This window comes from Amphimedon queenslandica, unplaced genomic scaffold (genome assembly GCF_000090795.2).
Source record: "Amphimedon queenslandica unplaced genomic scaffold, v1.1 AMPQUscaffold_13514, whole genome shotgun sequence".
NCBI lineage: Eukaryota > Metazoa > Porifera > Demospongiae > Haplosclerida > Niphatidae > Amphimedon > Amphimedon queenslandica.
Window position 1 is genome coordinate 516,763 of NW_003546250.1, and position 24,408 is coordinate 541,170.

A 24,408-nucleotide genomic window follows, 5' to 3' on the forward strand; every position below is an offset into this window, starting at 1 on the left:
AGCAATCAATGCACTCCGTCAGAAATACTCTACACTTTTCAACTTGTCCGTCAAATATATCACTCAAGGAGATCTTGGAGCGACATCTAGCTATTATTTCACTGCTCATCTAAAGTGAGATTACTATAAATATTATTATTATTATTATTATCACTATTATTATTATGGTGGGTATATATGGATTAAATTTTTGTACAGTTGAGCAATGCATCAAACAAAAAATTAATGCATAAATATTACACACTCAGTTGATATTACCTACAGTTACCAGTATTACTTACATTAGCAGATATACAGTATGTAGGTATTAATGATTACTCACCTTTCTTAAAAGAGCAGTTAGTCTCTCCCTGCTGTGATAATGTTCGCAATGGACCCAAATCACTCGCATGTTGTTCAATAAGCGAGGGAGTAGCTTAGGGATATCCTTTGGTTCAGCGTTAGCTAAATCAGTGCATGGATCACTTAATGTTGATAGAAACCTCAGACAGTTCTGAGCCTTAAAATGACTTTCCTGTAACAATTATACACATAGCATGAATAAAAAACCAGATACAGGGTCAATGTGTTTAACCATGCACCTACTTGGATTTGTTGAGAGAGTCTAATGAATGGATCAAGATATGATGATTTGGCTCTTTCTAGTATATTAGTGACAGCAGCTACCCCAGGCTGTGACAGCTGCTTAGTAAGACCTATACAGTAATTAATAATCAATAAGGTACTATAACTATTTATCTGTTACCTGAAAGGTCTTCGCTCCGTGCCCTCCAGAACTCTATCTCTTGAAGAGGACCTGATGTCTCGGCACTTTCAAGGCTCTCTTGACTGTTGATCAGTTCTTTGATCTGTCTTGTCCAGTGGATCATAATAACTGAGAAATGTAGTACATATACATACATACATGCAGTATTAGTTGATAATTATTTAATAATTAATGTACAGTTGTATTCTTATTACTAATGCTTTTACTGGTAAAACTTAATCCTTTTAAATAAAAATACTGCACAGTTCCCACATATTATTATGAATAATGTCTTACTCTCCATCCTTTGGACAAAGTCTTTGTTCTTGTATGACTCAGGGTCAGTCATTAGAGGTCCTTCGTCAGGGACATAGAGGACAGTGTGACCGACAGTCTTGTGCTGGGCATCGGTTAGATGAGCCAAGAACTTGTGCAGCTGATTGAAAAACTCATTTCGCACGCCTAGTACCATTAAAATTAATATAATAATGGAACTACAGAAGTTGTACTGTCCATACATACACATATAGCTGGTAACTTTGGAGGAGTAAAATTTTAGTGAATTGCTAAATTTTTGATGATTGGAGGGTTTCAATTTGGCAAATTTAACTAATTTATGGCCATTCGCTATAGAATGGTTCAAAATGGTTGGTATAATTTTGGCCATTGGCTACCGAAATGCAGAATGTCCCCCTCCAAAAATATCAGCTATACGGTATATTATGTGGAGAAATACTGCACATATCCTTTACTTCACCTTCAGGCCAGGTAGTGTTTGCAAAAAAGACAGGAGTATAGATGGCATTCATGACTCGCAGCAAACCATTAACATGATCTGGGATGAGAGAACCAAACTGAACTACATGCAATAGATTCTCCCTAGTCACAGCTTCATTGGCCATCCTTATGAAATAAAACAGTTCAGGTGCAGGGCTGGTTGGGAAGGAGTCCTTTATAAGGAGGCCCCTCTCTTTATCAGTGTAGATCACAAGTAGTTTCTGAGTTGGATCCCTCGCATAATTAGCTAAATGACTGTCGTGTTCACTCGTCCAATCGTCTTTAGATACTTCAGAGAGACAGACAATGGACTTAAGAAGAGTAGCCTAGTAGAAATATAGCAGAATGATCATTGGAATTAAACTAACGTCACGTTGAATGGACTCCAATTCGCTGCTCTGAGAGGTTGGGATAGCTTCAGTAGGAGAAGAAGGCTCTTCATCTTCTGGCGGAGCTGCAGGAGCTACTTCATCATCTGAGCCTTTATCAGACAAGCTCTCATCAGAGATATCACCGTCACTCATTTTCTATGAAGAAAACAAAGCTCGGGCCCAACTTTGTATCAGAAAAAATGGCGGAAGAACTGATTGTTGCCTAGCAACACTAATTCCCGTACATCTCCGTATCATGTCCTGGACCTCGCGGGGCCACACCAATATTCACCAGCCACACCTCCTTCTGCAGAAATGGATGCTCTTCTCTCTCCCAGAGCAATCTCTTCTCTCTTTATAGCCTCTCTTCACTTTATTGGAGCCATTCTGATTACGTGGCTGCTTGGCAAATGGCGCTCCCTTCCATTCCACGAGTGGTTGATAGTTCTCTGGCTGGTTTATGATGCTATAGTCCACTTTACATTAGTAAATACATTATAATTATTCCTCAGTGTGCATTGCAATCATCATTGTGCTCTTTTAGGAAGGACCTTTTGTCTTTTTTTCACTGAACAGCACAGTTTTAGAGTCGAGTGGCATTCTTGCTGATGTCTGTAAGATATTAATGATACAAAAATGTTCTTGACTATAAAACTGTCTTCTTTGCTTTCCTCCTCTTCCTCTCCAGGGAAGGAATATTCAGTTGCTGATTATCGATGGGGTGTATCTGATCCAACAATAGTATCACTTGAGATCCTAACTGTCTTTGTTGATGGTTCCCTTTGCATTCTACTCATCTATGCCATTTTAAAGAACAAATACTACAGGTATAAACTTTTGCATGCAGGATTTATTCATGATTAATTTTATTCCAGGCATTTTGTTCAGATTGTTCTCTGTGTCTGTGAGCTTTATGGAGGTAATTATATAGTGGACAAGAATATCTCTTCTTATGATTATTGATAATTTCTCCATTTCTCTTCATAGGATGGATGACTTTTGCTCCAGAGTGGTTAACAGGGTCTCCAAACTTATCTACAGACAATGTCATCCACATGTGGCTCTATCTTGTCTTCTTTAATGGCCTTTGGGTTCTGATTCCACTCCTGCTCTTAGTACACTCATTTGTTAACATGGAGGCATCCAATATGAAAAAGGATGCAGCAACCAATATGAAAAAGGATGCAGCATCCAACATGAAAAAGGATGCAAAGAAAGGAAAAAAGAATAAATGAAATGAAAAGGCTACTATTAAAGTTTTGCTTTTTTAATGTAATGATGAATTGATGATGCTTTTAATAATTTTTCTATTTTGTACTCGGTTTTAGCATTATAAAAAGTTTTCAAAGGTTTGGCTATGTTGCTTGCTATTAAGATAGAACAGAATAGGTTGATTTAATGCTAAAATTCATCATACATTATGTAGATTTGTAAAACATTAAGAATAATAATAATAATAATAATAACAATATTGATGTCTACAAAATAAAATCACAAAAACTACTAGTCACACTCATCCATTATCAGTATTATTATATTTATACTATGATGCATCGAAGCTCTTAAAATGAGCTGATTTAAAAACCACTGGTTCTGAAAACTGTTCTGCAGGTAGTGTCGGGTTAGAGGATGAAGGTTTCAAAGGAGAAGGACCTGGAGTGGACATGGCTGGTATATCAAGACCTAGGGAGGCGGCAATCTGCTGCTGGAGCTGAATATCATTATCACTAGTGTCGGCAGCCAAGTTTCCTGGTGTTTAATAAATGAGTGTTTAAGAAATACCTCAATTTAAGTAATGTAATCTTGATTATTACCTGTGCTAGAGGATTTCTTGATTGGAGGAAGGGGAGGGGGAAGAGGAGCAGGTGGTGGTTTAGGTTTTAAGGCTCTCAGTAAAGGCTCTAGCTCAACCAATTCTTCCTCTTGAGTTGGAAAAGTAATGTCCTTTTTACTTGGAAAATCGAAAGTATTAGAATCTAAAGAGCAAAATAACGAATGAATATTACATTTAGGAATATTTACACATTTTTACTGAACCTTGTCTATGATAGAACAATATATAGGCACTCTCGTTATCTTTATCTGATGGTGTTATCTAAAATAATATTATACTCAATGAACTCTGCAATATACATGTACATGTACATGTATACATGTAGTCTTCTCTAATTACAGTCTCTCACCTCAGACACGGTTTCATCATTGTAATAATACCACTTATGAGAGACTGGCTGTTTAGAATAATTAGTATAATGACCGGAATTTAATGCTAAAAAGAGAGAGGGACATTCTGCTAAAAATATGCCAATAACACACGTACTTCCAAAATGGCAGACACAGCTGACAAGTGAGTAGTCAGTTGGTGCTGAAGATGAAGATGATGAGAGGGAGAGGGAGAGAGGGAAATTGACACCGGTCTCAACCTTACTAGCTGTGTTACCATGAAACAAGAATCTAGAGAGAGAGAGGAGGAGGAGAATCAATCATAAATAATATAAAAACAATAATATGATATGCTTCCTTAATATCATGTTACCTTTTAAGATGGACAATAAGTGTAGTTGGTAGCTGTGATATCAGTAACTGTCTCACTGCAGTCTGATTCATATTGCATTTCGAGCAAAACCAAGGGTTGTCCTGTCCCAACGTTTCCCTGAACAAATGCAAAACCTGCTTCAAAAACCGGTTATATTATGAGTATTTACTTTTGAGAGAAAAGATCAAGGCAGTCCTGTAGGGAAACAGACGACGGCCAAAGACTATCAAGAGATGAGTGGGACCTGAAGGAGTCGGCCTACACATACACATGTAATACATAAAGTGTGAATTAACATTAATACCTCTTGTACTACAGTGGATGGTAAGTTAGTGAATGAGATAGAAAAGAAGTCTCCTGGTTTCAGATTTACGTCAGTCATTGCATTAGTAAGGACACACCCACCACAGCCGCTACCAAACAGACAGCGTGAGCAATACCGACCCTAATTATTAGCACATGTAGTACTGGGATAATGGTCGTACTGTACCTTTCCATCCGTCAGAGCAAGGGACCATGGATACTGGCGACACTGCTCTGGTAACAAAGGTGATATCAACTGATAATATTTATCAATGCTCGCTGACGCTGGTACATTTAGAAGACAAGGGTGTCCAAAGAGGACCCACTGCTGGAAAAGAAAAAAAAATTTTTTATGGAAAGAAGAGGACATTGTCTGGCTCACAGTATCATCGACTTTATTGCGAAAGAGAACAGTCAACTGTAATAATCTGGGGAAGAAAGAGGGGAGAGAGAAGAAACAGGAATATAACTTGATTATAAATAAAGATAAATCTACCTAACAATGTCATCAGATTTATCAGGAGCTGCTAGAGGAACAAAACCTTCCTCTAGTGTCACCATTGACTTACAAACCTGGAGAAGACAAGAGTCATTTTGACAAAATGGCACAGAACATGTACATGTACTCACTGGACACGGCATGAGCCCATTCTCGGTTCCAGAGTGATTCCGAGACGCCTGTAAGCAGGTATCACATATCATGGCTCCACAAACTGAGTGTGTCAATAATTCGCTATCAACCATCTCCTCCAAACAAATAACACAGGAGTGCCACTCCATAACAACTACTGTTGGCTCCGCCTCTTCTAATAGGGGCGTGGCCTCGTCAGCTTCATCGCTACGTGGGATTTTAAAAGGGAGTCCGTCTTCAGAGGCTGGTTGTCGAGGGGAGGAGTCAGTTTCCATGGGAACTTCATCTAAAATACAAAAATTATAAAAAATGTATAACAACATGTCATCATGTATTATACCATCAGTAATTCTTTCATATCCATCACGTTGAGGAGTGGCAGTAACTTCAGGTATTGCTTTAGTACTAGGAGGAGAACCAACTTGAAATGCATAGACTTTATATTCATCTTTGATGACATGTTTAATGGATAACGCATTACCCTAAAAAATAAATAATAATAATAATAATAATAAAGAATTAATTATCTGTACGTACTAGAGTAGATACTATTGAGTGTTCTTTAACATGAGCCAAGATTACACTATCGGGTACTATGGACACACCACCCCCTCCATCTTCTTCTTCTCCTCTCTCTCCTTCTCCTTCTTCTAGTAACTGACAGAGAGATGTCTTTAGATCATTGACTGTACTCAATATTGGAATGATGACCAATAACCTGTTGAAAGGGAAGAATGAAAGGTGTCAATGATGAAGAGAGTGTGGCATTAGCTGTACATGAACTTACTTTTCAATTGATCTACTGCTTCCAGTTACTGAAGACCAGAAAATAGCTAAAGAGAGGGACAGAGAAAGGGAGAGAGAGAGAGAGAGAGAGAGAGAGAGAGAGAGAGAGAGAGAGAGAGAGAGAGAGAGAGAGAGAGAGAGAGAGAGAGAGGGAGGGAGAGAGAGAGGGAAGCAAAAAAAGAAGGAGAAAGTGAATGAAAGGTATCAATACTAGTCCTAACTTATTTGCTGTTCATTAGAGTGAGGGATAGGAACTGAGAGATACACAAAGGGATCACACTTAACTGATACATGACCACACACTGAACATGTAACCTGAGAGAGAGAGAGGAAGAGAGAAGAGAGAGGAAGAGAGAAGAAGAGAGAGGCAAAGACATTAAAGAAAGAATACAAATGATGAAATTCATCGACAATGTACAAAGTTTTACTTCATTTTTCAATTGTCCTTGAAATGTGCTGGTAATGACAGATCGAGTCTCCTCAACTTGGCCTTCATTATCTGATCCATCTCTCTTCTCCATGCAACTCTTTAATGGAAACTGGTTGATGATATCTTCATGAAGACAGTCGAGCAATAAAACTAAAAACTCCTGACAGTCTTGCTGCCAAGGAAAGACCCAGTTCAAACAAACCACTCCTATTACCACACCTACCTGTCTATACCCGCTAAATTGCGGATACCGAAGTCCAAGTGTCGTTTTAAATGACTGTGGTACAATGGCCGAGAACTGTCCGGCCCAAGTCTTCTGTATTAAGGCGGAAAACCTAGCACTGATGTGCCCCTAAAATAATAATGGAAAATTAATATGAAGAAACAGAAAAGGATTACAATATAGACTATGTAATCTGTTGTTAGTACTACCATAAGTACATGTATCTACCTGTGTTAATGTCTTTATGTCTTTAGATTTATCTTTTTTACCAGTCTTGTCCTCATCTTTCTCTCCTTCCCCATCTTTCTGATCCTCAGGACCCCTTTCTCTCTCTAATCTCTCTTTTTCTTCTTCTTCTTCTACTACAGCTTCTCCTTCTTTCTTAGTTGGAGTTGAGGCAACAGGATGAACATTATCTGCAACAAAAGCATACATACATGTAGTACATGTATGTGTGTATGTTTCTCTCCCTTTCTCTTCCCTTTTCCTCCTTTCGAGGGATTCCCATAGGATTTTGGCATGGTGCTCATGCAGTTTCTTGTCAGTGGATGTGTTAAGTTGCTCAAAAATTGGGCCAAAGACCTTGTACTGTAGTACAGGCAAGAGTACATGATGGTACAGGGTGTTTTGACAAAAATCACAAAGAGAGAATTTTCAATTTTATAATTTTTTTCTGATACATATACATGTTTTTATGCTGTGTATCAACTTTGAGCCAATTCCGATCAAGTTTGAATTTTTTATGAATTTTTAAAGTTACTCAAAAATCGGGCCAACAACCCAAGGCTATAGCCTTTGGTCTTAGGCCAAATTTCATCAAAAATGACTAGGAGAGAATTCTGCATTTTTATATTTTTTCCTGATACATATACATGTTTTTATGTTGTGTATCAACTTTGAGCTTATTCTGATCAAGTTTGGATTTTTAATGAATTTTTAAAGTTGCTCCAAATGCCATGTACTGTATTGTAGTGCTTGTCAGTTCATAAAGAAATGCTGTTTAGCTCACTTAGCATGCTTTGTGAGAAACCCTGATCCTTTCTCTCTAAATTTGAATGCCTCTCTCCTCTCCCTCTTTCCCCCCTCTCTCTCTTCCTTACTCAAATAGAATTGTGTGAGTTGTGGTATGCTGCGAAGTGATTGAAGGCCTGAATTCATGTAACAGGTGTTCCCTAGATTAATCAAGCCACACACACCAGGTTCCGCCAACAAATCTAACAGAAAGAGCAATATATTATTATTTATTCATTTATTATTTATTTATTATAAGAGGTTATTTCAGACTTAAAAAAGGATTATTTGAAATAGATAATTTACATCGAAAAAGTTATAAAACCAAACTGAGACAAATAATCTTAACTGGTTGTGCAGCTGTGCTCTACAAATAACTTGTATTACAAGAGAAGAGTAGATCAATGACCCGTAATTATGTATTATGATTACTATTATTATTATCATTATTATTGTTGTTGTTGTTATTATTATTATTATTATTATTTTATAGATACCTTCGATATCTTTCTTCCCAGAAACAGAAAGTAAATTAGGAACACGACCGGAATCTGCAACGAAATGACAAAGTGGGTGGAGTTAGATAATAATACTCACCAACAGGAGGGGGAGGAGGAGGGGGCGGGATAATGGGCGTGTCCTTGGGCTGGTAGTCAGTGGGATCTACCCCTGGGGCAAGACTCTCCCAGTCTTCTGAGGTTGATTCCTGCGATTGAACTGGAGCCAGGTTCTTGCTCTTTGCTATAAACCTGTGTGAGAGGGTCTAGGGATGAGGGGGAGCGAAAGAAATGGCGGACAAAACTTACTCTTCCACTGCACCAGTATCCGCCATTGCTAGCTGCACTGATGAGGAGGCGTGGTCAATAAATTGATTCTCGTTAAATTAGAATAAATACGGTAGGCCTGCAAATCTAATTAATATTCATGCAAAATGGATGAATCCATGATGTTAAGAAATGTTAATATTTAATGTAGATCTAGTGTTAAATTATTAGTCTATTTTAAACATGAATGATGAAAATTCCTTAATTTTTCTTTCTCTTTAGATGAAGCAGTATGCACTGGTCTATAATCAGCTCTCAGAAGAATGCTTTAAAGGTTGTGTATCACGTCTAAGCCAAAGAAATCTATCAGATCAAGAAGTAGTGCATCTTCTATACTTTTTAAGATTTTAATTTTTGTATCCATCCAGCTGGAATGTGTTGACTCGTGTGCAGAGAAACTCCTCAAAGCAAATTACAGACTTAACTTGAAGGCAGCAGAAATGGGACCAACAAACAAAATGATGTAGGACTATATATACATATATATTTCAGTAAAATCTAAAACCATCATAAATTAAATACCATACAAATTTACACAGACTAGTCTACACGTGACAATGAGATTCATAGATCTATAAAAAAATAATTGTCAATTTGTCATTTGCTTGGAAATGGCTGCTCCTCTGAGGTTGCTGATATTAGGTCCTCCTGGCTCAGGGAAGGGTACAATCTGCAAGAAAATAGTTGATACTTATCTACTGGCTCATCTCTCAAGCGGTGACATACTAAGAGGTCACATCATTAGAGAAACAGAGCTTGGAAAAGAAGTGAAATCTTACCTTGATAATGGTAAATTGATTACAAATGCTAGCAAGAGTAAATAATTGATACTAGTATAATCTAACCACCTTCCATCTTCCCCTATTAGTTCTAAACCTTCTTAAACTTTTATTTTTATTTCATGTCATTAAGTCTCATTCATTTTTATTTTACTGTTTATAAAACCTTCTTTGCGTCTTTGTGTCATTTATAGATCTAGCTACTTTACACTTTAATCTGATACTCTACATAATGATACATGACTGCTTATATTAAATTGTATATAGGACTCCTTGTTCCTGACAAAACCATGGTCAATCTCATGACTACCGAGATTAAAAGTATGGCTCAAAATCAAGGCTGGATATTAGATGGTTTCCCACGGACTTTAAGTCAAGGAAAGGAGCTGGCAAGACATGAAACATTTAGAGTGGCACTTTATTTAGACGTACCTTTTCGTACAATTATTGATAGAGTGAAAGACAGATTGGTCCATCTTCCATCAGGGAGGGTTTACAATCTTGAGTACAATAAACCTAAAGTACCTGGAAGAGATGATATTACAGGTTAGTCAATGAGAAGGAGCAGCAAGCTACTAGCATTTGAAACTACTGACCTTTATCTCTTAACTCTAATTATCATATCTAAATCTACAACTCAGCTTAGCATCATTAATTTTTTTTGTTTAGGCGAACTGCTTACACAGCGCCCTGATGATAGACCAGATACTGTGCTAAGAAGACTAGAAAGCTACAAAGAGATGACGGAGCCATTATTGACGTTTTATAAAAAGAAGGAACAACTCAAGACTTTCACTGGAGAGACGTCTGATGCCATTTGGATAGACGTAAAGAAATATCTTGATTTACTCTCATAGGGAGACACTTTTACCGCATTTTCCCATCAATTTGTAATGCGCATGCTCAAATTTGTTATTAATTTTTTAGCAGAAAATTAATAATTGGGTGGGGCTCGTACAAAATGGAACTTTTGGAAGAGATAAAAGATGAAATTGAGCTAGGAAAAGGAGTGGATAAACTAGAGGACTCTCTCAAAGAGAAGCAAATAAAACCTAGCGATAGGGTAGGGAAGGATGGATTCTCTCTCACGCACTGGGCTTGCTACTATGGGAATGCAAGGGTGAGGAAAGTTCAGGCATTTTCACACCTATAGTTAGATCCAGCATGTGGAATTTTATAGGCTCTACAGCAGCTTCTATACCATGAAAATGAGGCTGCTGTCATTGTTGAAAAGCACGGCTGGACACCAGGACATCTCTGTGCTATACATGGACAGCAAGGTTGCTTACAGGTAGACCAGAACCTCCTTGCTTTGACTGCAAAACTAGATATTATTCTTTTGTGTAGATTTTACTAGAGTATGGCATTGACATACAAGCAAAAGATAGTAGAGGTGACACAAATTGAGACACTTGAATACTTGTTGACTAAAATCAATAAATAGAATATTATGTTAAACTATGTTCTCCATAGGTTACACTATTGGGCACTTAGCAGCTGCTCATGGAAACTCATACTCACTCAAATCAATCTTGGACTTTGGCTATGTGAGCAATATGTACTACAACTAATGTGCTATTATAAGTTACAGGATACCGAGAGCATTGACTTCAGGCATTGGACAGCAATCCATCATGCTGCTTTTCATGGTCGTTATGCAGCAGTACAAGTATTAAAATTTCAGTAATTTTGTCTTATAAATCCTTCTTGTATTTGTTAAGATGTTAGCAAAAAGGGGCAGTAATCTAATGGCAGTTAATGAAGATGGCAACATAGCTGGTTAGTAGCTCAACCTTGCATGTTAAAATATCTATTACGATAAATTAGCTCATTTAGCTGCTAGTGAAGGACACATGCAGTGCCTCAGTCTACTGGTCTATTATGATCATTCTCCATTAAAAGTGCTACAAAGTCATAATGACAAGGTATTTTATACAGTTGGCCCACTGAAATCTTTATACTCTTTACAACGTATAGGGTGCTACTCCTAAAGACTTAGCAATTCAATTTCAAAAGCAAAACTGTGCTGATTTTCTAGCATCCTCAGGTAAACCATACATGCAGTACATAATACGAATAAAAATCAATTATTATAGAAAGAGAAGCAGAAATAGATGAGACTGAAGGTATAAGTGCATGAAGATCTATTATACAATTAAAAAGATCCATTACTATAGGAGGAGAAGAAAAACACATTGGGTTCCAGGCAGCCTGTGATGGGAACATACAACTTCTGAGCATGCTTATACTGGATGGTCACTGCAGTGTTAATCAACAAGATGGAAGGGGCTCAACTCTAGCACATAAAGGTATAGTATCTTCTTCTATAGTGGATATTACTTTTGTTAACAGCATCAGGCAATGGACGTCTTAAATGTCTCCAGTGGTTGCTTGATCATGGAGCTGATGGTAAGAGGAAAGAGAGAGAGGAGTAATCACTCCTTCATATGTATACAGTATCACTAAGGAACAGTTTGGGTGAAACACCAATTGATGTAGCAAGGAAATATGGAAAGACTGAATGCGTTGCATTACTTGGAGGTAAGTATGAAAGCTATAGAAACGATGCAGGTATGAGAATATTACTTGCAGGTGGAACAGGATTAGAAACTGAAGAAATGATGAACCAGTCACCAGAAACACTGGGTATATGTAAAGCAACATAGTGATTCACAAATAGAAATCATTTCTAATAGAAAGAGCACAAGAGGAAATAGACAAACTGACAAATGCACTTATCATTGCACGGAGGCACTATCAGAATCTTGGAGGTAGTGTTGAAGATGAGGCAGAAGAGAAACTAAAAATAGCAACAGAAACACATAACAGGTTAGCCATTCTGTGACACAAGAGCTCAGAGTGAATTGATCTTAAAAATCTTTAAAATTTTTGAAGGACTGTAACCGATTTGAAGAGCCAGTTAGAAAATGAGAAGGAGAAAAGAGAAAAGATAGAAAAGGAGCTGGATCAGGCCAGAATTCAACTCTATCAAGCAAAAGAAGACACAAAGCATTACAAATCACTTTTGACAGCCGATCAAAACACAGTCAGTAGATTATAATTAGCAAAGAGGAGCTGGTAAACTGCACTATAATACTCTTCTCCTTTAGAGTGGATTTCCAGCAGCTGGAGCTGGTTCTAAATCGCCAAAATGTGCCCAAAAGAAGTCAAACAAATCAAATTACAGAGAGAGAGAAGGAGGAGCTTATTTCAGAATGAATAAGAAATGAGAGACAAATGTAACAGTGTGTACAATGTATGTATATTTATGTCTCCATTGATTCAGACAAATCTTTTTTCCCACCTGGCTCAGAGAAACGATGTCGTCTTCCCCCACCAAAGCCTCTGTCATCTTCATACTCTGCATCTCTAATCTACAAGTATAACAACTTCAATAAATCATAAAAAATCCAATTTTGATCGGAATGAGCTCAAACTTTCTATACAACATAAAAACATGTATATGTATCAGAAAATGTAATAAAAATGAGGAATTCTCTCCTTTTCATATTTGGCAAAATTTGGCCAAAATCCCTGTACTATAGTACAGGGACTTTGACCCGATTTTGGAGTAACTTAAAAAATTCATAAAAAATCAAAATGTGATCGGAATCAGCTCAAACTTTCTACACAATATAAGAACATGTATATGTATCAGGAAATGTAATAAAAATGAAGAATTCTCTCCTTTTCATTTTTGGCAAAATTTGGCCAAAATCCCTGTACTATAGTACAGGGACTTTGACCCGATTTTGGAGTAACTTTTAAAATTCATAAAAAATCAAAATGCGATCGGAATCAGCTCAAACTTGAAACACAACATAAGAACATGTATATGTATCAGAAAAAATATAAAAATGAAAAATTCTCTCCCTTTCATTTTTGGTGAAATTTAGCCAAAGTCCTGTACTATAGTACAGGGACTTTGGCCCGAGTTTGGAACAACTTGAAAAACTTACTTGTTGGTGTCTACCACCAAAACCTCCTCGTTCTTCATCATAATCATTACGATAGTCATCCCTAACCTTAAATAAAACATAATAATTAAACAAACGCTAACATAAAACTTACTTGACCTCCTCTTCTCCCCCGTCCATACTGCCGACCCTCCTTGAACCCAGCGTCCCAATCTGTCCTAACGATTCGTCCGTCTAACTTTGTCCCATTAATATACTTCACTGCAATACTAGCAGCACTCTTCTCGTAATACTCCACAAAACAGAAACCGCATGGAGTCTTCTTGTGTCGATCGAGCCCCATTATAACTCTCTTGACGTCTCCAGCCATCGAAAATAATTCATAGATCTGTTCTTCTGTAGTGTAGAATGAGAGGTTCCCAACATACAGGGTAGTGGATTGGACTAGTAGTTGCTGATAATCATCGGGGTCAATCTGTATAGGTAAAGTAAGTAAATTAGTAGAATTTTACAGCAAATGAAGCTAGTCTAAACTCACATCTGCTTTGTGATCCCTGTAGTTGGAAAGGGTAGGAGCAGAGGCCATATTGAGGGTTAAAAGGCAAATAAAAATGGCGGTTTTATTTTAACCCTTTTGCCATTTAAACTGAACTCCTACCCACGTGGAGTCATCATGCATCGTCCAAGACCTCCTTATGTCTTTGAGCATCCTTCTTTTGGCCCTCGTCTGTCTCCTGCTTCACCTTATCACTTTAGAGGTCATAATCTTCATCATCCTCCTCCACAAGATCTTTGGTGGGGCCATCCATACCACCAGCAGTTCTCAGCTCCTCCTCCTCCCTATTGTCCCCCTCCTCTCCCTCCCCCTCCTCCTTCTCTTTTCAATGGTGCTAGAGGGCAATGGGGAGGAGTGGGTAAAGGAACTGTTGATAAAAAAGTCCCACACTTGTTTTCATGTCAAGCTTGTAATCGCGAGTATAAATCTCAAGAAACGTACCAGGAACATGTACAGGGACACGTCAAAGTACGAGCTTATTTGATTAATTATAAAATTATTGTATTTTTTGACATTGGGGAAGTGATCGACTTTATTACTATTATAAATATTTTATTGCTCTCAAAATTTTCATAGTGTTCACAATGTGACTTTAATGCTTTACCAAAGGTTGTCAAGGAGCACTCTGTGGTGTGTTGTTATAGCATTGGTTAGTACAGTTGTTTATTATATGTATGTATGTATTTAGGTTCATTTTCTACCTGATTTTTTGAAATTCACTACTCCCGAGGACACTCAGAGATGGCGAAACGAGAGGAAGAAGTAAGAGTAGCACACTGGCATGTATTTTTGAAACCTAGCAATAATGTATTAAAAAATACTATTGATTTTCTATAGGAATTATCCCACAATTTCAAACGTTGCCAAGAAAAAGCAGCAAGACCTTGAAAGAAAAGACAGAAGACAAGTCCTTGATACTCCACTCTATAGGTACTCTTGGTACTATTATCCATTTTTATGCATGCATGTATAGTAAAAATAAAGCAGCTCTTAATGCTCATCTCTTAATTAGATATGTTAGCAAATTACTGGGAGAACCTGGTCCGTCTTTTCAGGGTAAGTGTGGTGGTCAGAATTGGAAGAGAGGATCAGGAAAAGGAAAGTGGCAAGCAACAAATAAACGTAAAATGAATTTCCAGTCTGAGTCTGGAGCAGATATAGAAGGTAAAATGCTATATTCATGTGCTTGTGATCATGTTGCTTAAGGAACAGCAATGGAAAGTAAAGAATTAGGTGAGAAATGTAACAAGTCCCGTAGATTGGACTCAAACAGAAAAGTGAGAGCTTTTAAAGTTTAGAAATTAATTTCTTTTCTCAGACAAAGAATCACTTGACAAGCACTGATGTAGCACATTGCCAGCCTACACTCCTTCAAATGGTATGACAAGAAGCTACTGCTACAATTTAATACTTTCTTGTAGCTTTTGCGCGATGAGATTAGGCATGAACACAACACTATCCTTCAGTGTGTCCATTACATTGTCAATCATAACTTTTGGGATGAAGCTTTCACAGAAGAAGAGGATCATCAAATTTGAATTACTGACCAATTTTCTGTTTGTCTCCACTGATTCTAATTACATTTTGGCACCTGGTAATAATGATCATTAATTATTATAATACAAGTATCAGTTATCAATAATTATTGTAAAAATAAATTAGTATCTTTCAAGACGTGGAGTTGTACAACAATGAAAATGATTGTGAACTTCTTTTTCTCTTATGCAATAGATTGATTATAGTATAAAAAATTTTTAGTTCAAATACTATAATTGTACAAGGCGCCTATCATTCATCAGTTCCTTGATAACACTGGCCTTTTATGCTGCAAAATGAAGCACAAGCAGATGTAGTTAGTTACAAATATTAGTATATACAAAGGTGCTGGTGATTTTCACTAAAAATTGTAGATAGGGAGTTTCATGAATCAATCATCAATGTTTGATATTTTTATCATTAGTAAACTCCTCAAGGAATCAGTGAGTGGTACCAGGTCTATTGTGTCAGTCTGAGAGCATCCTTGTAGCTTCTCAATGATGGGAGAATGTTTTGTGAGTGGATTGGATTTTATTTGGTGAAGAAAGTCTTTCACTGAAAGCTGAAAAAGCTTCACTCCTTCAAGCTTTGATAAAAAATCCTCTCGATTTATTGTCAAGCTTTGAAGTACGTCAGACAGGATGTGAAAGTTGTGCTTCCTGGGAAAATTTGAGCCGAATGAATACCAAAACTAAAGTATATTATTACAATTATTATTAGCATACCTGGGATTAGATCCAGGAGATATGGTGATGTTATACAAGGGAAGGAAAGGTACTTCTGACTCCTCAACAGTTGCTGTGAGGTATATAACAGGTGTATCTAATTCTTGTCCAAAGATACCTGCACAGAATCAGGATTGTTCATAATTGTAAAAATATACTTGCATATCAGTAATAAATATCATTACTTTCATTGTAGCCATCAAAGGGCAAAGTGATAGGAGGATGAAGCACTTCATTAGAAACTGATTGGGCTGAGGTGTTCTTTTTCAATGGAGGGGGAGGCTTGAAAACTTTACTAGCTGCATCATCTCTCCGCTTTTTCTTGCCTTGATTACTTAGCATATCTGGAAGTAAAATAATTTATGATAAAAAAAAATTTTTAACTTGCCATCAAGATAAGCTGAGATCTCAGTGAGACCTAGTGACTTTGCCAGGTCAGTTGGAGTCTTCCCTCCTTGCTCTGCCATTAGATCGGCTCCATGCTCCACTAATAAACGAACTATAGTGAGATCACCAGCTTCTATGGCATCATGTATTGGTCTAATGGTAATATATAAACCCAGTCACTCACAGGTCATATAAATATTACCTCACACCTACCTGCTTCCATCATAAGATGTGAGGTTAGGGTCAGCTCCATTCTCAAGCAGCACCTTGACCACCTCAGGATAGCCATTGTTACAGGCTTCATGCAATGGAGTCCAACCAGCATTGTCTTGGGTATTGACATTGACATGTTCCACATAAATGAAGTATCTCACTATTTTCTGTAAAAATAGTAAAATTAAAAAAGGAGCCCCAATACCATGTACATGCATGCATAAGGTAAAAAGGGTTAGGCCTTTCTTTGGATGGAATTATCATTGTATCAAATTCCTTATATAATTCTGTCATTACCAATCTTCCAGATCGACAGACTCTATGAAGATTTGAGTCACCTGAGCCAATTCGTCTTGCAGAATATGTTGTTTTGATTCGCTTAATAAAATCTAAAAATGAAGGCTATAACGTCATCTCATTGTACATACATGCACACATACCAGGACTGAACTCTTTGTCAAAGTCAATTCTATGCCCACTAGGAGTAGGAGACTTATCATCCTGTGAGTGAGAGAGAAAGTGCATGGACATTTTAAAGGAACATAAAATGTCTGAATTTACTTGAGAAATCGCGGAGCTGCTTCTAGAGGACAACTGATTCCCATCAGGATTACTGTCAACAGAAACACTCTTCAAATTTATCTTCTTATCTATTGCCAAACGCTTATGCACTATAATGAAAGCAATTATAAATCAATTGAAAAACATGCACAGGCTAATACATAAAGCAGTTTCAGCTCTACTTCTTGTTCCTAAGATTTGAGGAACAAAATCACGAAAAGGTGATTTCAACTTTTTTGGACTTTTTCCAGTTAGCGAAGAAGACTCTGAAGAAGTCAATGAAAGATTATCATCATCCTAAAAGACAAGAACCAATTTGAGCAGAACAGTTGAAGCAATCCAATGATTAGAATTTAAGTTTTGATAGATGCATTTTGTACATGAAGTGAAAGTTTGAGGCCACATTATAGATGTATTATTGTAATTAATTTGTAATGTTTATCACTAAATCCTTGACATACAATGTAACTGAAAGTGTGTAGATTTACAGGGAACATATACATAGAGGCTAATAACATGCAGGCTATAGATCAATTTACCTTTGAATAACTTAAACTTCTTACTAAACGATTGTCTAGCTGATTGTTGCTAAGAGTGCTACTACCATCTCTAAGTGTCTCTCCTTCTTCTTCATCAGACTCAATGGTAAGATGGAAACCATCTCCTCCACTGGAAGTGGGTGAGTCGAGACTCAGAGTAGTAGCTGCCTCCCTTTCTTTATCATCAGTTTCAGAAGCTTCCTGGGGTGAAACCGGTTTCCTTAGTTGCTGCTGCACATTATCAACCTCGTCAGGTCTAGTAGTTCTAGAAATGCTCAAAGGGATTGAGAGGATCAGAGCTGGGCTGTCCTGGCCCTCTGAATCAGTTTCAAGGTCTAACAGTCCATGATAATCTGAGCCTGAGGTTACAGAACTACTGCTTGGTGAGTCTGTCTCACATGCTGAGTCGAAATCAAGCTCTACTGAAGATAGCTTCTCATTAGTGGCTGGTTCTCGTCCTTGAGCTTTTGGTACTGGACCTGCTGGTGCTGATTGAACTTGTGATGGTGCTGGCACTGAAGGGACTCTTCCACTGACAGTGAGTAGAGATCTGCTGATAGCATTCTCAGGAGGTGGCTCAGGTATTCTATCATGATTGGTGCTGTCAGCTTTAACTAACTGCCCAGGCAAAGCACGAGTGTAAGAATGTTCAAACAAGATTCTTTGAATTTGAACACTCTTCATTACTCTTGCTGTGTCATTATAATCTCTCTTGACTAACTCTGAAGATAAGCAGGGTCGCTTTTTAGGAGGAAACAAATAAACACGAGTCCTTGAGCAACTATTACTATTATAGAAAGGAGAGAGAGAGAAAGGGCATAAGTAAAAGAGTTAGTTTTATTATACCTGTCATCTTCTGTCCCATTATCAATAGGAGTCTTTAACTGTATGTGTGGCCAGTGACTCTTAAACTCTCTCACTCTAGCAGCAGAGCTTTGCCCTTGAGCTATAGTTGCCACTTTGACTGGGAGTGGACTCCTGTGCCCAGATATTGGAGGAGACTCATCAAAAGAGCGAGAATATGAAGATGGAGGCTGCTGAACTGGAGGGCGTATATGCGCTCTACGTCTAGGGTCTCTTAATGGTGACTCTCCTCCACTTCCCCTTATGGGTGAGTCAAACCTTGTGTCAGGTGATGAACTGGGTGTGTCAGAGTACACTGGTGAGTAGTTTAAAGGTGATTTGACATCATCAAGCATGGGAGAGCTCGCACCATGGTTGCTATAACCATGAGCACTACGAGGCTCCCATGAGAAATTATTGGGTCTGCTTGGGGTTCCAGAAAAGTGAGGAGGGACAGATGAAGAGTATCCACTACTACCATGATAATGTCTTCTTATATCAAAGGCCCCCCTGTGATGGAGTTCATGTATTAATAAAAATGAACATATACTTAATTAAGTACCTTCTCCCTCTTCCATAGAACTGTAATGAAGGAGGTTGCTGGTGATAGGCATAGTCTTCCTCGGGTAGTCTCTCTTTGCTTCTGCCTCCTCTTCCAGTCCACTGTAAAGGGAGAGACATTAAAAGCTATTAAGTCATGTGCTAATGAGTGTGTGTGTGTGTGTGTGTGTGTATGCATGGTGCATAATTATGATGAATCATTATTATAATTAATTTCACTATAATATACATGATATCCATTTTCATGGATTGGAGAATGAGAAGAGAATGGACCAGACAGTAAAGGGGTCCTCTGCTTTTCATGAGAACTAAGAGGTAGAAGGGAAAATATATATAGATAACATTTATAAATAAGAAAAACATCACAAGGACAAGGCTAGGCTACCTGAGTCTTCTCCTTTCTGGATTGTACCCGTGATCAGAGAGGGGATGATGATGATTGTGGCTGTTGTATGACTGAAAGCCAGTTGACAGACGACTACTGTTGCTGTCACGCCATCTTGAATTGGTGTAAGCCTCCATATTTTAGCTACTAAAGATAGGAGGAGGAGCTAGTCTAGATCTTTAATATTGTCATGTGTCATGATGGACTATTATAAATAACAAATAAATAAATTAATTAATAAAATCTTTTAATAAGTGCAGTATTCACCTAATTCTAGATTACCAAGAAATTAATGTTAACTGGAGTTTTTATGATGTTTTTTATTTTTCATTAGTGAGCCCCACCCATTCTACGTGGGTGTTAAATGGCCACGCCCATTTCAAAGTTTCGCAAAAACTCGTGATCTAAAAATGGCCTCCTCTTTCTGTCTTGTTGCTCTCTTTGCATGTGAGTTTCTCCTTTATCCTTTACTTGTTTTAGTTGGTCTTTCTAGTCCTTATTGGCTGTCTAGCTACCGGAACTGTCTGGGAAGTCCAATTTGAAGCAAAAGTACAGTTTTAAAAATTTTTTGATAATTATATAACTTTTCTCTTCTAGGCCTCTGATAAGAGTAAGTTTTATGTTCTCAATAATTGGAAGGAGGGTAATGGCGTCTACAATGGCCAAGAGTCTGCTCCATTTCCTGCCCTTCAAACTTCAGACACAATGTTAAAGACAATGGGAATATTGAGAGTAAGGGGAAGGAGAAGCATTTTCTAATTTCGTTTATTCTAGGAGTCTGCTACATGGGCTGGCGTTCGTCTTGGTAATCTTTTTAGGCGTCCAAAAGCGAATGCTCTCTTTCTTCTCGATGGCCTTTCGGACTCTGTTAACCTTGAGTCTCTCTCGGAGCAGTCTTACCCTGTTGATCAAACCGGTTTGACCGGAATGACATCAGGCGACGAGCAGGCCCTCTTCGTGGGGGACAACATTCTAACTCACTTTGTTGGTCTGTTTGACGGGCTCTCTCTCTCGCTACGTGTCTCCTTGTCTGATGATGTAAGGATGAATGGAGTCTTATTGATATAACCTTGTATCCTTGTGTTCACAGGTTGAGCTTTCTGAAAAGGATGCTCTTATTTCATCAGTTAATGGACTATTTGATCTCACTTCTCCTGTGAGTTTAACTATGAATATGGTTGAATCTATATTAATGTTGCATTTTTAATAAAATTATTGTGATAACTTCCAGGTTGATCAAGAGTTTTTAAAGTCGGTCCTCTCCATCAGGGACTCTGTGAAGAAGATTTCATCAAAAGCAGCTGCTGATTCAGCACCAGATGTGTATTTATTTAGCTTCTCAGGACTTAGAGTGAAGCATATTTTAAATTGATAATATTCATTATGTTGCTCTCTCTCTCTCTTTTCAGGCTTTGGGAGTCAAATATTCTTCTGATTCCGAACAAATGAAAGCAGCTGTCAAAATAATGAGCGACACAGTTGAAAAAGTGAGGGAAGGTTTCAACAATGTCATGATTTTATTTCTCTCCTTTCTGTAGGTGACACAGGAGCTTAAGAGATTATATGATGGTGACATTGTTGTTCAAGCTCTAGTTTTACAATGGGAATATTCGTAAGTGAAAGTCAATGGATATAATGTATGTGTGATGTTGCTCCAAAATCAGGCCAAAGCCCCTGTACTATAGTACAGGGTCTTTGGTCAAATTTTGCCAAAAATGAAAAGTATGGAATTCTCAATTTTTTATTTTTTTTCTGATACACATACATGTTCTTATGTTATGTTTCAAGTTTGAGCCGATTCCGATCGCATTTGGATTTTTTATGAATTTTTAAAGTTGCTCTAAAATCGGGCCAAAGTCCCTGTACTATAGTACAGGGACTTTGGCCAAATTTCGCCAAAAATGAAAAGGAGAGAATTCTCCATTTTTATAATGTTTTCTGATACATATACATGTTCTTATTTTGTGTTTCAAGTTTGAGATGATTCCTATTAAATTTGGATTTTTTACAAATTTTAAAAAATTTTCAAAATTGAGCCAAAAACCCAGTACAGGGTTCTTGGATCTTTTGGCAAAAACCATGCAGTATACATTAGTATTGCCTTTTGTTTTATTTTCATTTTTTTCATTTTTCCCAGTGACGTAAGTGACGAACAAGTCCGTGCCATCAAGAACATACTGGAAGCCTTCAACTTAAACGAAGCCGAGATTGACAGCGCCTTGAAAGGCTTCCCCTCTTTAAATCTACCAGAAAAACTGGTAAGAAAGCAGAATTAACAATTAACATGCTCTACGTGTAACGTGTATGTTGGATATGATCCTCTTTTGTCCTAATAGACTTCTTCTGATCTTGCGTTGTTGTGTACTGAGCTTGGCCTGTACATTGAGTCACAGAATGGACGGTTGGCAGCTACTCAATGCGACACGTCAATTCACGGGCAAAGGATTCGTAGAGATATAGACTTTGATTTGGTGAGAGTTAGGGGGTATATTCTGTGGCTGTAGTATTTTGTGAATCTTTACTTTCTGCGGCCATCTTTTCTAGTTTGACCCATCTTTGGCAGGATTTAATTTTGGAAGTTAATTTTATTCTTTATTTCTCATTTTAGGACGAGACTTATTCTGCTAACAGCAACACTACTTTTGGAACTGTCAAAGGTAGAGTTGAGTCTCGCTCGGAGAACTTCTCGGCTATATTCCTCATCATATTTGCCACAATGGTCCCCTTGATTCTCTCTCTCTTTGCAATAAGTTGGGCCATGTGGAACATGGATCCGGGATCTGACAGTGTCATTTATCGTAATACTGATCCTGTGGGGATCAAACTGGAATGACAATCCTGAACCAATTTAAATAAATATAGCGAGTCTTGATAGTTATTTTATGCGTAGTATTATCATTTAACGAGTGTTTGATGTACGAAGTATTATTATTAGTTTCTTTATTTGCTTTTACTAATATTACAGACTTAAATAAAATAAGTAACAATAATAATAATCCATCATAATTGGGAGGGCAAGTACATTGGAAGAGAAGGATATTATTCGTGTGTGTGTGTGTGTATTTGTAAATGAAGTTAAATCTGGTATTGAACTGATCTGCCATTGGGTAGTACAACCCTCTGTCTTCCCATGCCTCTTCTGCTGACTGGAGTGAATCGACTGTTTAATGACTGACTAGTCTGTGTAAATAATAATTATTCAAAATAAAAAACAAAAATTGAAGATAAACAGCTTACGTGATGCGTTGATCCAAAGTCCGGAGACAGATCAATACCCAGCGGATTAATCTAAAATACATTCAATCGTCATTATTTTTTCTTTATTAAGTTTATTTGTACCTCTTCTGTCATTACAGGTGATACAACAGAGACTTGCATGTTATTGTTTCGCGGTTGGACCCACCCTCTTCTTGTACGACTCCCCCTACCACGCCCTCTCATGCTACCTCCTCCTCTTACAGGTTGCTGCTGTACTAGAGTAGCTGCTTGCTGCTGTCTGTATAAAGAAGGTGCATAACTAAGGATGGAAAGAAGAGAGATACGTACAGAGTTTTTCTAGCTCTTGCAATGGATGCAGCAGCTGCTTGTAATAATGCTCCTCTACCTCTACCTCTTCCTCTAACTGCGCCTCTAAAATAAATATAATTAATTAATAATAGTTATTAAGGCGAACCTGACTAATTGTTTCATAGCAATACCACGTCCTCTGGCTGTGCCACGCCCCCTAACTGTCCCACGTCCTCTAACGTTACCCCGTCCTCTTATTGTGGCTGCTCCTCTCATATTCTGTTGTTGTCCTTTGTTGTTGAAACTAGGTCTAACAAGTTGACGTCGTCCACCACGTCCTCTGCCACGCCCTCTAGTGGGAGTGGTCTGAAAAATGAGAATATAATCCATGACAAGACTGACATTATACTGTAATAGTAGAAATTAGACTTTTCATCACTCCATTAAATCACACATCAAACGTACACTTTACAAGTACATCCAAATGTACTACATTGCATTAGCAATTTATAAAATGGGATCAAGAATTTGCTTCTTTCCTCAAAGTATTTCTCTTCTCTTAGACACAAACCTGTAAGTTCCTATTGGAATCCATAGAAGTGTTCCTTGCGTCTTTCCTGGCAGCCTGTATAGCATTCCGCTGCTTTTGTCTCAGGAATTGAACGCTGGTATTCCGGACCTGCTTCATACCACCTCTAGCCCTCCCTCCTCCTCTTCTCATTGCAATTCGACCACTCCCCTGACCACGACCACCACTAAAACGTCTGAGCCCCGCCCTTCCCCGAGACATGGTCCCTCTTGCAGTAGCTCCGCCTCTCCCTCGCTATTATACACAGAATGGAAGTATGGTCAGATATGGTCAGATGCTGTGGGGGGACATACAGTTAAGTTCCCACGTCCTCTTGTTGCACCACGTCCTCCTCTCATATTGGTGCCTCTTCCTCGTCCTCTTGTCCCACCTCTTCCACGACCTCTTTTAGATTTGTTTTGTGCTATGATGTCGTCTGGTGAGATAAAAAAGGACAAAATGTTTGAAATATTTTTAGGTGAGCCACGCCCCTAACACACATACCTAAAGACATGTCAACTTTGCTGCTTGCCATCTCTCGGGAAAAGGACACAAATTGAAAAGAAATAAAAGGAAGAGGAACAACTGAAAGTATATGAGAGAGAGAGAAATAAGCTAAGAAAGACCAGGGAAGGAGATTAGAAGTTTAGAAGGTTGTCACGCGCGTTCGACAATCGACAGTCGAAGAGCCACG

At 38.0% G+C, this 24,408-nt stretch overlaps 10 protein-coding genes across 17 annotated transcripts in view; 5 read left to right on the forward strand and 5 right to left on the reverse strand.

Annotated features, from left to right (window-relative positions):
• Nucleotides 1-2,128, reverse strand: part of LOC100632394 (dynein heavy chain 2, axonemal-like) — a 36,329-nt gene extending 34,201 nt beyond the window's left edge. The window contains exons 1-7 of the mRNA XM_020001170.1: nt 1,891-2,128; nt 1,503-1,848; nt 1,043-1,207; nt 746-874; nt 586-695; nt 323-514; nt 2-109 (exon numbers count right to left, since the gene is read on the reverse strand). Of these exons, the coding sequence (XP_019856729.1) occupies nt 2-109; nt 323-514; nt 586-695; nt 746-874; nt 1,043-1,207; nt 1,503-1,848; nt 1,891-2,046 (1,206 nt within the window). The 5' untranslated portion in view covers nt 2,047-2,128. The remainder of the gene's footprint in view (nt 1; nt 110-322; nt 515-585; nt 696-745; nt 875-1,042; nt 1,208-1,502; nt 1,849-1,890) is intronic.
• A 36-nt stretch (nt 2,129-2,164) lies between these two features.
• Nucleotides 2,165-3,232, forward strand: LOC100632521 (emopamil-binding protein-like). Its single transcript, XM_003383181.2, has 5 exons — nt 2,165-2,379; nt 2,438-2,507; nt 2,582-2,720; nt 2,769-2,812; nt 2,881-3,232. Exons 1-5 carry the CDS (start codon nt 2,209-2,211, stop codon nt 3,126-3,128), a joined length of 672 nt encoding a protein of 223 aa, XP_003383229.1. The 5' UTR covers nt 2,165-2,208; the 3' UTR covers nt 3,129-3,232.
• Nucleotides 3,233-3,263: 31 nt separating this feature from the next.
• Nucleotides 3,264-8,669, reverse strand: LOC100632649 (ubiquitin carboxyl-terminal hydrolase 10-like). 2 transcript variants are annotated; one of them, XM_011409615.2, is made up of 23 exons: nt 8,620-8,669; nt 8,411-8,562; nt 8,311-8,364; nt 7,903-8,016; nt 7,031-7,218; nt 6,803-6,931; nt 6,578-6,751; nt 6,371-6,464; nt 6,151-6,196; nt 5,901-6,081; nt 5,704-5,845; nt 5,363-5,649; nt 5,229-5,305; nt 5,115-5,160; nt 4,920-5,057; nt 4,734-4,874; nt 4,599-4,687; nt 4,430-4,546; nt 4,214-4,347; nt 4,077-4,162; nt 3,931-3,988; nt 3,708-3,869; nt 3,264-3,642 (listed from the first exon to the last, which is right to left on the reverse strand). In XM_011409615.2, the coding sequence occupies exons 1-23, from the start codon at nt 8,643-8,645 to the stop codon at nt 3,437-3,439; spliced, it is 2,841 nt and encodes a 946-aa protein (XP_011407917.1). In that variant the 5' UTR covers nt 8,646-8,669; the 3' UTR covers nt 3,264-3,436. The 2 variants fall into 2 exon arrangements, with proteins under 2 accessions (XP_011407917.1, XP_019857768.1); XM_020002209.1 differs by having other exon boundaries at nt 4,920-5,060.
• LOC100632777 (GTP:AMP phosphotransferase AK3, mitochondrial-like) lies at nt 8,645-10,295 on the forward strand. Of its 3 annotated transcripts, none has more exons than XM_020002334.1 (5): nt 8,645-8,710; nt 8,860-8,955; nt 9,006-9,426; nt 9,684-9,962; nt 10,086-10,295. In XM_020002334.1, the coding sequence occupies exons 3-5, from the start codon at nt 9,249-9,251 to the stop codon at nt 10,271-10,273; spliced, it is 645 nt and encodes a 214-aa protein (XP_019857893.1). In that variant the 5' UTR covers nt 8,645-8,710; nt 8,860-8,955; nt 9,006-9,248; the 3' UTR covers nt 10,274-10,295. The 3 variants fall into 3 exon arrangements, with proteins under 3 accessions (XP_019857893.1, XP_019857884.1, XP_003383231.1); XM_020002325.1 differs by having other exon boundaries at nt 8,708-8,771; XM_003383183.3 differs by lacking the exon at nt 8,645-8,710 and having other exon boundaries at nt 8,778-8,955.
• A 37-nt stretch (nt 10,296-10,332) lies between these two features.
• Nucleotides 10,333-12,719, forward strand: LOC100632903 (ankyrin repeat domain-containing protein 42-like). The gene is made up of 16 exons (XM_003383184.3): nt 10,333-10,536; nt 10,597-10,707; nt 10,764-10,809; nt 10,890-10,963; nt 11,008-11,085; nt 11,138-11,195; nt 11,244-11,341; nt 11,394-11,463; nt 11,513-11,542; nt 11,594-11,725; nt 11,769-11,825; nt 11,874-11,957; nt 12,009-12,062; nt 12,113-12,245; nt 12,312-12,462; nt 12,527-12,719. Exons 1-16 carry the CDS (start codon nt 10,378-10,380, stop codon nt 12,644-12,646), a joined length of 1,455 nt encoding a protein of 484 aa, XP_003383232.2. The 5' UTR covers nt 10,333-10,377; the 3' UTR covers nt 12,647-12,719.
• LOC100633030 (nuclear cap-binding protein subunit 2-like) lies at nt 12,598-13,996 on the reverse strand. The gene is made up of 4 exons (XM_003383185.3): nt 13,872-13,996; nt 13,488-13,808; nt 13,376-13,441; nt 12,598-12,790 (listed from the first exon to the last, which is right to left on the reverse strand). The coding sequence occupies exons 1-4, from the start codon at nt 13,917-13,919 to the stop codon at nt 12,683-12,685; spliced, it is 543 nt and encodes a 180-aa protein (XP_003383233.1). The 5' UTR covers nt 13,920-13,996; the 3' UTR covers nt 12,598-12,682.
• LOC105314688 (nuclear fragile X mental retardation-interacting protein 1-like) lies at nt 13,988-15,587 on the forward strand. 5 transcript variants are annotated; one of them, XM_011409002.2, is made up of 8 exons: nt 13,988-14,357; nt 14,466-14,519; nt 14,578-14,651; nt 14,727-14,819; nt 14,902-15,053; nt 15,096-15,166; nt 15,208-15,267; nt 15,311-15,587. In XM_011409002.2, exons 1-8 carry the CDS (start codon nt 14,007-14,009, stop codon nt 15,425-15,427), a joined length of 972 nt encoding a protein of 323 aa, XP_011407304.2. In that variant the 5' UTR covers nt 13,988-14,006; the 3' UTR covers nt 15,428-15,587. The 5 variants fall into 5 exon arrangements, with proteins under 5 accessions (XP_011407304.2, XP_019857832.1, XP_019857838.1 ...); XM_020002273.1 differs by having other exon boundaries at nt 15,102-15,166; XM_020002279.1 differs by having other exon boundaries at nt 15,096-15,122; nt 15,311-15,403.
• Nucleotides 15,588-15,703: 116 nt separating this feature from the next.
• Nucleotides 15,704-19,791, reverse strand: LOC109586030 (uncharacterized). The gene is made up of 14 exons (XM_020002200.1): nt 19,640-19,791; nt 19,484-19,562; nt 19,256-19,356; nt 18,697-19,203; nt 17,851-18,637; nt 17,473-17,608; nt 17,312-17,421; nt 17,191-17,251; nt 17,048-17,139; nt 16,751-16,917; nt 16,539-16,690; nt 16,336-16,494; nt 16,151-16,268; nt 15,704-16,084 (listed from the first exon to the last, which is right to left on the reverse strand). The coding sequence occupies exons 1-14, from the start codon at nt 19,774-19,776 to the stop codon at nt 15,817-15,819; spliced, it is 2,874 nt and encodes a 957-aa protein (XP_019857759.1). The 5' UTR covers nt 19,777-19,791; the 3' UTR covers nt 15,704-15,816.
• A 220-nt stretch (nt 19,792-20,011) lies between these two features.
• Nucleotides 20,012-22,619, forward strand: LOC100633284 (renin receptor-like). Its single transcript, XM_003383187.3, has 11 exons — nt 20,012-20,086; nt 20,133-20,188; nt 20,237-20,371; nt 20,414-20,677; nt 20,730-20,795; nt 20,871-20,990; nt 21,049-21,126; nt 21,178-21,251; nt 21,777-21,897; nt 21,976-22,110; nt 22,248-22,619. The coding sequence occupies exons 1-11, from the start codon at nt 20,050-20,052 to the stop codon at nt 22,470-22,472; spliced, it is 1,311 nt and encodes a 436-aa protein (XP_003383235.1). The 5' UTR covers nt 20,012-20,049; the 3' UTR covers nt 22,473-22,619.
• On the reverse strand, nt 22,461-24,305 carry LOC109586094 (THO complex subunit 4-like). Its single transcript, XM_020002265.1, has 8 exons — nt 24,219-24,305; nt 24,029-24,150; nt 23,718-23,969; nt 23,313-23,512; nt 23,186-23,269; nt 22,979-23,135; nt 22,877-22,927; nt 22,461-22,819 (listed from the first exon to the last, which is right to left on the reverse strand). The coding sequence occupies exons 1-8, from the start codon at nt 24,247-24,249 to the stop codon at nt 22,715-22,717; spliced, it is 1,002 nt and encodes a 333-aa protein (XP_019857824.1). The 5' UTR covers nt 24,250-24,305; the 3' UTR covers nt 22,461-22,714.
• Nucleotides 24,306-24,408: the final 103 nt, after the last annotated feature.